This window comes from Oryzias latipes, chromosome 17 (genome assembly GCF_002234675.1).
Source record: "Oryzias latipes chromosome 17, ASM223467v1".
NCBI lineage: Eukaryota > Metazoa > Chordata > Actinopteri > Beloniformes > Adrianichthyidae > Oryzias > Oryzias latipes.
Window position 1 is genome coordinate 5106946 of NC_019875.2, and position 14763 is coordinate 5121708.

Sequence of the window (14763 nt, forward strand, 5' to 3'; positions counted from 1 at the left end):
CCGCTTTCTGCCGAGTCCTTACCCCCCCCCCATGTTCCAGATCCAGCAGCTTTTCCAATAAATCAAAAATGTACATTTATTGATTAAAGAACATCTACCTCTTTGACATAAATAAAGTGGACAGTTACATTTAAGGACACTGGTTTGTGCAAGAGTGTGCCACAAATCAATAAAGGATTTTGCTCTTCTCCTTCTCAGACACTCTCCACCATGACTTCAGGGAATGGGCAGATGACAGGGCGAGTCCACATACACAACAAAGTTACAAAACAAATGTGCAATAAAACCCACAAAGTGGAGGGAGTTGCAGGTGCAACTTCTGCTGTGGGACAAGTGTCCATCATGAGCTGCGCCGGCCCAAAGTTACTTAAGGTGCTTTGCGTTTACTGCGGAATCTCTCCAACAAGGCGCAGAGGATGCTGCCGGGAATCTGCTGGTGTTCATCGATCAGCGACTGAACGGCGAGCTTCACCTGGAAGACAAAGCAGCACTCAGAAGGCGAGGAAGAGTCTGAACCGCAGGAAAGATCTGTGACGCTCGGGTGGAGCCTCCTGAGATTCTGAAGCAGCCTAGCCTCTTTTCATTCTGGGGTTTGAAGAAAAACATTTTGAACCTTCAGTGCTCTACATTTCAGATTCTGAACACAGTGGATGGAGGGAGCAAGAGGAAATCCTACAAACACAGTCAAGAATGGTGTTCCAATCTGGAAGTTCAGGAGGGAAAAACATTTCCTGAAGGGTTCCACCAATGGCAGTCACAGTTTGTCAGATAAAGAAAGGCGGGTGAACTCACTCTCTCTGCCAGTTCTACAGCACTCGTGTTGGGATCGTATGGAATGGGATCACCAAGGAATGTTCGGAATTTCACCGGAAACCCACCATAAACAGGAGCTATGGGGAGACGGAAGCGTTCATACAGCCAGCGGAACAATCCTGGAAAACCAGAAGACCAAATGGGACAGACGACAGTGAGACTAACAGAAACCACCGTTACCCTGTTGACCTCCTATAGCATGTGTGACCCCCCCCCCTGTCACACCTCTGCATGTCAGGACTGAGAACCAAGTCCAGCCGGCTGCTTTTTACCTGCTACTTTGATGGAATCTACCTGGATGAATGACGTGTGCAGGTCTGACGCACATGTTTGATGCTGAACCAGCACTGAAAGGCTACAGGGGCAACATGACCAAGCAAAGGCTGAGAATCAGAGCCTGGGGGGGGTCTCCACTCCCTGCTTGTGTTCTGTCCTGCAGCTCATCTCCAGCTGTGCTTCACATGATGACCGTCATGCCATCAACGACGCTCTGCCGTTTTTAGCTGCTGCTGCTGCTTCTGCTTTCTGCACTTACTTAGAGTTCCCAGAGACCTGAAGCCTTCACGAACGTTCTGCGTAAACATCGGGATCACCGGCTGGAAGAAGCAGACGGGAAGGGGTGAGCAGAGGTGGACCAGCGCTGAAGCAAACATGAGCACTCTCATTTCTGCAGCTTTAATCAAACCACATGAACACAGAGACTCTTCGTTAAACCTGAGTATTTACAAAGTTATACAGATAACTAACTTTTTACTAAATTATGCCGTCAAATTTTGCGGAAAACCCAAAAACATTTGATCTCCCGGTCAGTGAAACTGCTTTTTCAACCGTCGGGATTCCAGGTGGTGTCCAGGAAACGATGGGGGACGAACTGGCAACCGGAAACGTTTACAGGCAAAAGCAGATCTTTTCACATGAAAGGATGGAGGCGTGTTGAACTCTGCTGATGCTGAATGAGCTGGAGGTGGAGGAACATGAGAACCATCAGGCCTCCCTGTGTTTCAGAGTTCCTACACGTCTCTTCAAGGTTAACTTAAGACTTTTCAAAAACCTTTTTATGACCTTGGATATGAAAAACTAAGATACATTTTTCTGCCTTATTCCAGTCCTATGGAGGAAGGAAAACTAAATCCTTGAATCTCAGAACAATTACTTGTTGATAACAGAGTAAGATAATAAATTACAATGACTAGACTGCAGAAACTGCAACTACATCATTCCTCACATTTTACTGCAGTGAATCCATAAATGTTTCTGTTAAATGAAACATTTATGGATTCAATGTTTTCTGTTCCAATTTGTTTTTAATCGTGGGTCCAAATCCAGCAGTGTGGAAAACATGAAAGCAGGAGCTCACTAAAATGTTCTGTGATGTTGGAGCAAGTGTTGATGGGTAAGAACTAGATGCAACATTGCTGGATGCACTCACCACCTGAGAGTCAATGGCAACCTGGGCAAAGCCCCTGCGTTTGCTCCAAAGAAGAGGGTAGGTCTCATCACTGAACAGAGCTTCTCGCACTCCTCCAGGAGAAATCCCCAGCAGGTGACCGTTCCTGAGAGCGCGCACGCATTCCTCCTGAGGACCGTGGATCACGCTGAACACTTCCAGGAGCAGCTTGAAACCTGAAGACCATGAGCATTTGAGACACAACGGACCGACAGGTGAATGCAGGTACGGACAGGAAGTCCCGCAGATTTCACATTAAAAGTGGGATTTGGTTGAACATCATCGCCTTGACATGACGATTCAAGAAGACCGTGTGTTTTTCTACACAGCTGTGTGTACGTTTTTGTGCCACTGTGTGTGTGTTTTTCATGCAGCTGTGCGTTTTATGTCGCTGCGTTGTGTAATTGTCTGTCCAGCTGTGTGTGTTTTTCTATGCAGCTGTATATTTGTTTTTTGTGCAGCAGTGTGTTCTTGTGCTGTTCTGTGCATTTTGTGTAGCTCTGTGTGTTTTTCTGTGCAGCAGTGTTTATTTTTATGTAGCTGTGTGTGTATTTCTGTGTAGCTGAGTGTGTTTTGTTTGTGCAGCAGCAGTGTGCGTTTTGTGTAGCTGTATGGGTTTTGTTTGTGCAGCAGCAGTGTGCGTTTTGTGTAGCTGTGTGTGTGTTTTTGGGCAGCTGTGTGCGTTTTGTGTAGCTGAGTTTGTTTTGTTTGTGCAGCAGCAGTGTGCATTTTGTGTAGCTGTATGGGTTTTGTTTGTGCAGCAGCAGTGTGCGTTTTGTGTAGCTGTGTGTGTATTTTTGGGCAGCTGTGTGCGTTTTGTGTAGCTGAGTTTGTTTTGTTTGTGCAGCAGCAGTGTGCATTTTGTGTAGCTGAGTGTGTTTTGTTTGTGCAGCAGTGTGCGTTTTGTGCAGCTGTGTTGTGTACCTGGGATCTTGAAGAGGAGGTGGTCGGCCACAGAGTGGCAGGTCCGTCCTTTCTGGAGAATGACTCTGGCCAGGAAGTAGTAGTAGTCGATGGGAATGGCTCCATGGTAGTAGACGATCAGGGCTGGGCCCTGGTCGGGGATCTTCTCCATGCCGTGGATCTCGTAGCCTGGTGGATGGGTTAGAGTTCAGTCTTGGGTTTGTTCAGCCTCTCATCTGACAAATGCAACATGTAAACATGAGCTTCATCTTCTCGTGGTGGGCAGATGTTCCTTGGAGATCCATTTCCTGTAAAAGTGAAGCACCTTGAACCTGACGCTGTGCTCCTCTGCCCCAGATTAAGGCTTCAGTTTAGCTCCAGTTAAATCTGAAAGAGCTCATCATCCCTGGAATATTTTCACCAAAGGTCTCACTAAACCAGATTAGAAATGGCAAGAATAGGATCTCCTAGAAGATATTAAGACTATGAACTCAGCTTTTACGTTTATTTGACCAATAAGGTACGAACCATGCCAGGCTACCTCTGAGTTACTCTGTAGGGCTCACATGTCAAACTCAGAGAATGATCTTTGGCCCGCATGGAAATATCTGATCACTATTAGAGCTTGTCAGCATCTACCACCAAGATACTACAAATCCCACAATGCACTTCCAACTAATTTGCCTTCTGAAAACCCGTCAAAGGCCTCTGATTTGGACACGTATCAGTCCCCATTTCACTGCTGGTGTAACACTGCAGAGAAACCTCACCGTGCCATATGGCTCCGTGTCCGTCCCACAGCGTGGCCAGGGTCTTCCTGGCGCCATCCCACAGGTTATTACAGTACGCCTCCCTCAGCTGGTTCTTCCTCTGACAGACGGAAGCAACAGGTCAGCTCAGACAGACGATCAGATGGATGGAATTCCGTGCTCTTTGTGTTGTTGAGTCACAGAAAATACTGAGATGTTCCCACAATCCTCATCATGTCATTGATTACGTCAAATCATTATGAGATTTGTGAACAGAAAGCACAAAGAGGAAATCTTAAAGGAGGCAAAGAAACTTAAAGACACTGGAATTTATTTAAATGAGCACTTGGCCAAGAGAAACTCAGAAATTGCTTGGACTTGTTGCATCCTGAAAAAGCAACATAAATACAATCCACCTGGACCAGGAATGGAAAAGTCTTCATAAAACTAAATGGATCACCAGAGCAAGCCAAAGTGATCGCAGTGAGACGAGTGAAAGATCTGGATCAGCACAAATAAAGAAACTCTGAAGTTCTATTTTTGTGTAGGCTCTGTTGACAGAACCAGACTGTGGAGTATTCTGTAGAGAGCAGGGCATTGTGGGATGGCCTTTATGATAATGATGTGGATCCAGAGAGAAACTTCAACAAAATTCAATGTTTTCTGGATACATTTAAAGGAAAATGTGAAGCATGATGAGAACGATTTGAAATTTGACGGTTGGCAGAACAAATAGGATTGGAGTGGGAGTTGCCCTTTATTCATTCATTTATTTATTTATTTTAATTAGGACAGTGCATATTAAACAATGTTTCAGCAGCTGCTTCCACTCAAATATGCCAAAGTTAGCACAGGAGCTGAATTTCATCCGTTGTCCTAAGGCAGGATAAAGGTTCAACAGTTACATTTACAACACAACAGCACAATATCAGTGGTAAAAATATTTACAAAGGCTATTTACAGTAAAAAGCAAGTCTAAAAAAGTCCAACGGGTGACAACGGTTTAAAATGGAAAGCGGTAAAATGCATGACTTCTGCTATGGATTTAATGGAAAACAAAAACACAAATATGAACGTTGGATGTGTACATAGGAAACCAGGATCAAAAATTGAAACCTTTAAGGACAATTTAGAAGATATGTAAGGTAATTTAAACCAACATAAACAATTCATAATCTGTGGAGACTTTAATACAGATCTAAAGTTTAATTCACATTTACAAACATCTGATTTTTATTCGATGCCTAGCAGAATAACAACTAGTGCAAATTTAATAGACACTATTTTTACCAATATTTTGGAAAGTCAAAGAGATTGTGGTTTAGTTATTAATGACATAAGTGATCACTTGCCTATATTTGCTACATTTGAATTTAAATTGCCACTAAAGTCAACAGAAATCCACCAAATATATAAAAGAATAAGGAAAGATGAAACTCTAAATGCTTTCAGAAACAATCTGATAAATCAAGACCGGAAGGGAATGTATACAGATGATGTGAATGGTGCATATGAGGTTTTTTTAAAACATCATTTACCGTAGATCTGTATGATATAGACACTGTCCAGACGTTTGAAGCAGACCTAAAGCTAAGAATAACAGAAAACTCTGGATAACAAAGGGCTTACAGACTGCATGGAAAAAGATAAACAAACTCTTTTGAAACTTTTTAAACTTAAGAACAGCAGCAGCTGAAAAACGCTATACGGTTTACAAAAACAAGCTGAGAAGAAATATTATAGAATTCTGCATGAAAAATAAACATAACATAAAGGCTATGTGGAATATTCTGAAGAAGGTCATAGGAAATAAGTCAGGATCAACAGAAAAATTTCTTAATTAAAGAAAATGTGGTAACTAAAAACTAAGAGGACATGGCAAATGAATGAAATTCATTTTTGTAAATATAGAACCCAACCTAGCAGAACAGATGACAAAAATATACAATCAAAAGATGTTAGTAACAAATAAAAACTGGATTTCCCGATCTATGTATTTATCTGATGTGACTGAAAAAGACATTTTGACTACAGTACACAAACGGAAAAAAAGAAAAGTTATTCTTTTTTTTTTTTTAAATGGGGACAGACATACTTTTAATAATTACAGACCAGCATCATTACTTTCTCAATTTATCAAAAGTGTTATACAAGTTGTTTGTTAACAAACTAGACAGCTTTATTGAAATAAAATAAATGAGTGGGAATCAGTTTGGGTTTGGTTCTAATAGGTCTGCAGCTTTGGCTATAATGAAAATAGTTGAAGAAATTTCGACAGCAACTGACAGAAAAGAAATACACAACCGTTGTTTTCATTGATTTAAAGAAGGCTTTTGACACCATCGATCATTCTACCCTGATCTCTAAATGATATGCATGTGAGGTTAGAGGAATTGGGGGGAAATATGAATATGAAGCTAATATAATGCCCTTAATTTTATTACAAAGGAGAGCTATTCAAATTATTCACAAAGCTACATTTAGAGATCATACAAATGAACTTGTCATTAAGTTTGATTTATTTAAATGTAATCAAAATGCAGACCTTATTAGTTATATGTTTAAAGCCAGAAACAGAGATTTACCAGAAGACTTACAAAGCTTTTTATTTTTACCGCAGGAGATGAAAATCATAGGAGAAGATTTAATTTCAAACAACACTAAAGCAAAAGTGTTTGTCTATAGTCGGGGTAAAAATGTGGAATTCCCAGGAGAATCAGTTAAAAGGTTGTCAAAATATTATTCTACTTAAACGGATGTATAAGACTAAACAATTTAGAGATTGTACAAACTTGACTGCAGAGAGGAATATTTGGAATGTAAGTGCTAAAGGAATGGAAAGTGAAATTTGAGCACAGGTGATGAAATGTAAAAAACTATGCAGTGTTTAAAAGGGAGCAGACTATTATAGGAATTCTGCTCCTTTCCAATGGTGAAAATGTTCAATAATGTACAACAAACATGTAAGCATATTTGACAATCAACAATTTTCATGAAAAGAACAAATAAATAAATGAAATGAAATGAAATGTGGAGCACAATAATTCCATCCACTAAAGAGGCTTCTGTCAGGCCTGAACTGACCTGAATCTGCTTTGACAGCATCACAGGAACACAAACCCTCCTTTCTGTCATCATCTTTACAGACAAACGTCGTAGTTGGCTTATTTCTGTGCGACGTTCTATGAAAGTATTTGTTTCAGAAGAGCTTACCGACTACGGGTGAGAATATCAGGTTGTGTCCCATTATTGTTGAATGAAAGAAAGAAGCGAGCGCACTTTCACCAGTGGGAGAAGGGAACTCACCTTATAGACGTGAAGGAACAGTATGGAGAGGTAGAGGAGGATGACTATGAGGAACGGCAAGATAAAGACGACAGCCAGAGGAGTGAAGACCCACAGCAGGTACTCCAAAAAACTCAGGTAATCCTCCACCTCACGGAACAGGCACACCTGTGGATCAAGACAGGTACATTAGTTCCTGTTTCAGAAACTCCAGAACGTTACCAAACTCAGGCAGAGGTTAGAACAGGGGCGAGCAAATCTTTTGACTCGTGGGCCATAGGGGGTTCTCAGATTTGTCAAAAGTGCCGGACCAAGGGAGTATTCCAGGAAGCATGTTTAAACTGTCCAGACTACTACCCTGACTTCAAGCCTGAACTCTGGCTGAATTCCGCCTGAACTTGCTTACTCTGGATATGTCGGTTCCAAAAGACCGGATATGAGTTGGCGTAATTACGCTCCACTTGGTAACCCTGGGTTAATGGGCGTGCACGGCAATTAAATAAAGACATTCTCAATGGATCGCCGATTTCCAGAGTGCCCATGGAAACACGTGGAGAAAAAAAAGAGTGCTATATTTCAGTGAGACGGAGTCTGAGATTTTAATGACGGCGGATGAAGATTATAAGACCATCAAAAAAGTAACACGGCTGCATCATCAGCAAAAGGAAGAGTTTCTGCTTGGAGAAAAAGAACAAAGTAAACGCACAAGTTTCGGATGTCATTTCCAATTACATTGTGACACGTATATATAAATTATCCAACTTATCCAACTTAAATGTTGTTTCTCTTTCGGCTTGTCCCATCAAGGGTCGCCACAGCGAACGAGTCGCATGGTATACTTGGCAATGTTTTACGCCGGATGCCCTTCCTGACGCAACCTTCTCAAAGCAACCGGGCTTGGGACCGGCACAGAAGTAGAGAAGGGAACAGGGAGCAGCCCGGGTTGAACCCAGGTTTCACGGACGGAAGGCGCCGTAAACCAGCACGAGCTAAACCAGCTCTTAACTTATCCAACTTAAATGAATTACTTTAATTGGTAACAAATAATTGAGTTAAATTTATTTATCCTGATTTCTTACATCTATCAAACTGAAATTTACATATTTATTTAACTAAATGTCATATTACTCCAATTCAATTAATATTTTTTCCATTTTAATTTATTGTTCTTCTTGAACTCTAATATGTCTAATTTTGAGCCTACAGATATTCTCTAATTTATAACATTAGAATCAATGATGCAGTGTGGATTTAAAATATATAATCATGTATACAGTTACGATGCTGACTTTAACTTCAGGGGGGGTATTCCAGAAAGCAGGTTCTGCTAGCTCCCACGATAAGTTTGAGGCTAAGGAAGTTGATAACCTCAGCTTTCGGTTCCAGAAATGGAGGTATGTTTCAGGGTATGTCAAGTTGCCATGGCAACTCATGCTCTGAACATAACCTGGTCTGGAGCAGGTTTAGTTTTTTAGTTTTACTTTGATCTAACTTAATTATTTGCTTCAGGTAAGATAAATCTTTTTTTGTTAAATCAGCTTAAAAATAACATATAGTTTTCAGACATTTATTTTTACTTTCATTCATATTTTTTCAAGTAAGTAGGTGTAACTTTGGTGCTGCTGTTAGATTGGCACCCCAAAGGATTGTGGGATATCATTCCCTCTGCTTGTCTGGACGGATTTGGGTTTAAGTGTAGGTTTTTTGACCAAATGTGTTTAGTTGTTTAGCTGTTTTACTGTGTTTTGCAGAGTTATTTTGACCTACTGTGCTTAAGTCTCTGCACCATGAGTGAGAGGGAGGGAGAAGATGATGAGTTTAAATTGCAACCCTACTGTCTAAGATTGTAGTGACAATGACGGAAATTTCTGCATGACTTGTTGCACGTTTTGCATATTGATTCGTTCTTTTAATTGTTATACAAATGAGTATATCTGCCGGCTCAAACTTAGACATATGAGAGTTCAAGAATTATAATTAATTAAGATGGAAAGATATTAATTGAATTGGAGTAATATGACATTTAGTTAAATAAATATGTAAATTTGAGTTGTATAAACAATTATTGAGTTTTATAGACGTAAGAAATTAGGTTGATTAAATTTAACTCAATTACTTGTTACCAATAGAAGTAATTCATTTAAGTTGGCGAAATTGGACAGTATATATATATACGTATGCGTGACAACGAAAATGGAAATGGAAAGCAGAAACTCTTTCTTGCTGATGCAGCCGTGTTACTTTTTTGATGGACTATACGTATAATCTTCATACGCCGTCATTTAAATCTCAGACTCCGTCTCACTAAAGTGTAGCGCTTTTTTTTTTCACCACGCGTTTCCATGGTGACTCCGGAAATCGGCGATCCATTGAGAATGTCTTTATGTACTTGCTGTGCACGTGCATTAACCCAGGGTTACCAAGTGGACGTAATTACGCCAACTCATATCCGGTCTTTTGGAACCGACATACCCAGAGTAAGCAAGTTCAGGCGTATTTCAGCCAAAGTTCAGGCTTAAAGTCAGGGTAGTTTAAACATGCTTCATGGAATACCCCCCAGCTCTTGCATCTTCAAATCACACTAGTGGTGCTAAATAAATTCATCATGCTCTCTCTCCCTCTCACTCATGGTGCAGAAAGAAGTAAACATAACAGGGTAAATTAACTAGACAAAACACAGTAAAACAGCTAAACAACTAAATCCGTTTTTATAACAATAAAATAAATGAAACAAGACAGCTTTGAAGCAAGCACCATGTCCCATTTCTCTGAATTAATCATTAATCCATTACCCAGTAGGTGTACTATATAAACTCATCATCCTCTCCCTCCCTCTCACTCATGGTGCAGAAAGAATTAAATATGACAGTACAAATAACTGGGCAAAACACAGTGAAACAGCTAAACAACGAAACATATTTAGAAAAAAACCCACACTTAAACACAAATCCGTCCAGACAGGCAAAGGTAATGGTATCCCACAATTCCTTTTGCTGCCAATCTAACAGCAGCACCAAAGTTACACCTACTTAATTGAATTAATTTAAATGAAAGTAAAATAAATGTCTGAAAACTATGAGTTATTTTTAAGCTGACTTAACTTAAAAAATGATTCATCTTACCTGGAGCAAATAATTCAGTTAGATCAAAGTAAAAAAGTTTATTTTTCCAACATCCATATGTGGTCTTATCACCCTCTCATGGTGGAAAAAGTATTATGTGAGCTTCTTCATCCACTAAATCCTCTTCAAATGGACACGCCATGCTACTTCACCTCTCTGAAAACAAACTAACCTTCAACTAAACCTGATCCAGACCAGGTTATGTTCAGAGCATGAGTTGCTATGGCAACTAAGCATACCCTGAACCATACCTCGGTTTATGAACCGAAAGCTGAGGTTTTCAACTTCCTTAGCCTCAAACTTACCGGGGTAACTAGCATAACCTGCTTTCGGGAATACCCCCCCCCCCCCCCCCCGATGCAGATGCAGTGTTTTGGTAATCCACCTCATGACAGAGAAAAATTACATTAAATGAAGATGGACAAAAACATGCTTTAGTTTTGATTGAAATTTGATATAAATATTTTTAAAACAGAACATTTTGGAGTTTGTATTTCAAAACTGCAGGCTTTGGTTCTGATTTCAGTGCCAGTAACGCCGACGGGTTAATGCCCCTCACGGACAAACTCAACCTCAGATAAGTGATGCGTTCATGTGACTGATCGGAAAAATGCCTGTTTGACTTGAAAATCACACTAGAACGTCACAAATGCAAAAAATCTTGCAACGCCTCATGAATGCAAAACAACGTTCTAAACCTAAACAAAGGTAAATGCATTTGTAGAGCACCGTCTATGGAGAGACGCCAGAACTACAGGGAAAATAAAACATTGTTAAGGATTATATACTTTATTACAGTTTTGGTGGGCCAGATAAATTGTTTAACATATGACCCTGGGCCGTAGTTTGTCCACATCTGGGTACGTCAGGGGTCTAAGGATAAACCTTCTCCGAGTTTAAAGAACTCGTGTCAGTCTGACCCAAAATGTTATCTGCATCTGAAGCAGTCCAGGATTGAATAGAAGGTCAGGTCTTGACCAGCCGTTAGCTTTATTTCTGCAGAGGTGCAACGCCTCAGTGTTGCGGGAAATTTAGGAGAACCTGATGGTCACCTCAGGACAGCCTCCAGCACACTGCTCCAGCTTTAACACCCCCAAATAGTGTTAAAAAGAATATGTCGTCCACGCTTAAAGTATCAGCCAAATCCAGCTGACTGCTGTTGTTTTTTTGGGCCTACTATTTCCATGGCAACAGTACTTCCCTCACCTGGCCTGACAGTTGTGGGCTTCATTCTGTACTCAAAGACCGTCTTGGTACAAAGGAGGCCCTGGGCACCAACCTGTGGTCAGACACCTCCAACATGCCGCCTGCATCACCTGAGCTCCACCTGAGACCACCGACCACCTCTAATCAAAGCTCCATCCTCAACAAACAGACGTGTCATCAAACTGCAGCAGGATGGCCCTGAAGGCTGAAACTGACTTTTCTCTAAACAAGTCAGTCTTTTGGAATCAGGATTCACAGCTCAGTCAACACCGACATTTTCAGACACAACTGAAACTTGACAAACAAAAAAAAACCTTCTGCTTTCATGGTTTCCAGATGAATCTGGGACTTTCGTTTTGATCCCGACTTTAGAGCTCCAGCCCGCGCATTCCTGCTGAGGTATATGCGGGGCATTCAGCAGAGGAACCTGTCTGGTCAGAGTCTGCAGAGCTTCAAGCGTGGGAGCTTTCCGCCAGAAGACTGGTGTCAAGCCAGCCCTCTCTCGTCGAACGGCTGTCAACTGAGCCCTCTCTCAAAAAGGGTGTGCCGCTTTTTTACATACATTTAGGTAACAGCAAGAAGGCCTTCATTCAGGTAAATGCAAAGTGTAAGAACTGTCATTATTCTCATATATATATACTATTTACACATACGCCCCCCTCCCCGTATATAACTATATATTTATATGTGTATATTTAATTATATTTTTCAGGTGAATTATCAAATAAAGAAAAAAATTAAAATCATATATTGAAGAGGATTTACTAAAATGTTCACTTATGTTTAGGAAAAAACCTGCTAGTTTCCACAGACTCATTTCACTTCTCACTTATAGTATCCCACCTGGTGATGTCACAAAATAAGTTTCAGATGGATCTGATGTGGAATTTCAAAATAAAACCCCATTGAAATCTGGTATAAATGCGTCATCGCCATATGATGACAAAGCTGTAAAAAGCTGGGTTTTATTTTGAAATTCCACATCAGATCCGTGAGAAGTGAATTGACTCTGTGGAAACTAGGAGTTTGCATTTTACAGCTCTGTCAACATATCAGAATCAGAATCCTTTATTGTCATACGCACAGCTTTCACTGACATACGATATTGTTCCAGTGCAACCCGAACAAGATCAGACATACAACAAATACACATACAGTTCGAGTTTTACTGAGGCAGCAGCAGCAAGTGCGCACCTATTTTCTTAGGATGGGTAAAGATGGTTACAATAGGTGGTGGGGTGAGTGGTGACAAAAAAAGTCGTATCTCAACACTGTGATACAATGTGTAGATACAAGAAAAAAACTACACAGTTTGAACACAAAAAGCACATATTCTCACGGCCACGCAGTACACAAGGATCAGTGGGAAGGGTGGATAGGGGTGCCCCCCCCCCCCTGTGTTACACTCCAGTCGCAGCTGCCCAGGGCGCTCGCGTCTCCAGGAGTGCTCACTCGGGGGCGGGGGGTGGGTTCCGAGGAATGTCGAGGTCGAGTGGGGGGGGGGGGGGTGAGCAGCAGCATCGGCCTTCAGCACAGCGGCGGTTTTCACACTCTGAGAGCGAGTGATGTTTTGTTGGAGCCAAGGAGTCTCAGCTCCGGGGGGGGGGGGGGGGGGGGGGGGGGGGGGGGCGATTAGATTAAATTATCCGGCGGCCGCCAGCAGATTGTTTGCTCTGCTGGCTGTGTCCTTGACTGGTCTTACACTGAGAGGCAGATTTGATCCAAAATGTGGGCAATTTAGACCAGTCTGGCGGTAACGCATTTGCACTAGATTTCAATTAGGTTTTATTTTGAAATTCCACATCAGATCCCTCTGAGACTTATATTGTTACATCACCAGGTAGAATACTTTCACTGTGAAGTGAAATGACTCTGTGGAAACTAGGAGTTTTCATTTTAAAGCTCTGTCAACATATGACAATAACGCTGTAATAACAGATTTCAATTGGGTTTTATTTTGAAATTCTACATCAGATCCATCTGAAACTTATTTTTTGACATCACCAGGTGGGATACTATAAGTGAGAAGTGAAATGACTCTGTGGAAACTAGGAGTTTTCATTTTACAGCTTTGTCATCATATGGCGATAACACATTTATACCAGATTTCAATTAGGTTTTATTTTGAAATTCCACATCAGATCCATCTGAAACTTATTTTTTGACAACGCCAGGTGGAATACTATAAGTGAGAAGTGAAATGAGTCTGTGGAAACAAGGAGTTTTCAATTTACAGCTCTGTCAACATATGGCGATAAGGCATTCATACAAGATTTCAATGGGGTTTTATTTTGAAATTCCACATCAGATCTATCTGAAACTTTTTTTGTGACATCACCAGGTGGGATACTATAAGTGAGAAGTGAAATGAGTCTGTGGAAACTAGCAGGTTTTTTTTTTTTAACCTAAGTGAACATTATAGTATCTTCTTCAATACATGATTTTAATTTGGTTTTTAATTGATAATTCACCTGAAACATATAATTAAATATACACATATAAATATATAGTTATATACGGGGAGGGGGGCGTATGTGTAAATAGTATATATATATGAGAATAATGACAGTTCTTACACTTTGCATTTACCTGAATGAAGGCCTTCTTGCTGTTACCGCAATGTATGTAAAAAAGCGGCACACCATTTTTGAGAGAGGGCTCACTTGACAGCCGTTCGACGAGAGAGGGCTGGCTTGTCACCAGTCCCTGCAGGCAGGATCCCCCTCACCCGCATAGGGAAGACTCGTACCAGGAAGGAGACGGTGTCCGAGGCCGCGGCCAGACATGACTGGTTCCTGAGCGCCTCCTCCATGATGATGATCCGGCTCTGCCGGAGACCAGACTGCGGCGGGATCAGGCAGCCCGCCGGCCCCGCAGTTGCGGGTCGGAGCTCATGAGAGACCCGCAGCTGTGCTGGAGACTCGGGACAGGAACACCGGAGCGAATCCTTCTGAGCACGAAGGTGGAAATGGACAAAAGCAGACGGAGGCAGTAAAGCATTCGGAGCGTCGAGGGTCAAATGGAGGGACGGCAGGTGTTCTTCTCAGGTAAAAGTCCGTCTTTGAAAAACCCAACGAGCCGAACAGAACAAAACTCAGAAATCTGTCTGAAACGGTACCGAAAGTCTCTCGACCCGGAGCGCTTTCATCGTGACACAGTCAGATTCCGTGTACCTTCGAAGCACTCCGGAAACCAGCAACGGACTAAACCAGTTCCCCTTTCCGCCGGATGACTTCCG

General features: G+C 41.5%; 1 protein-coding gene across 3 annotated transcripts; it reads right to left on the minus strand.

Moving 5' to 3' along the window:
• Positions 1-50: 50 nt before the first annotated feature.
• Positions 51-14725, minus strand: tmem68 (transmembrane protein 68). Of its 3 annotated transcripts, none has more exons than XM_020710749.1 (8): positions 14275-14725; positions 7219-7365; positions 3934-4033; positions 3185-3352; positions 2243-2436; positions 1349-1409; positions 793-890; positions 51-472 (listed from the first exon to the last, which is right to left on the minus strand). In XM_020710749.1, exons 1-8 carry the CDS (start codon positions 14335-14337, stop codon positions 368-370), a joined length of 936 nt encoding a protein of 311 aa, XP_020566408.1. In that variant the 5' UTR covers positions 14338-14725; the 3' UTR covers positions 51-367. The 3 variants fall into 3 exon arrangements, with proteins under 3 accessions (XP_020566408.1, XP_004078671.1, XP_020566410.1); XM_004078623.3 differs by having other exon boundaries at positions 793-932; XM_020710751.1 differs by lacking the exon at positions 793-890.
• Positions 14726-14763: the final 38 nt, after the last annotated feature.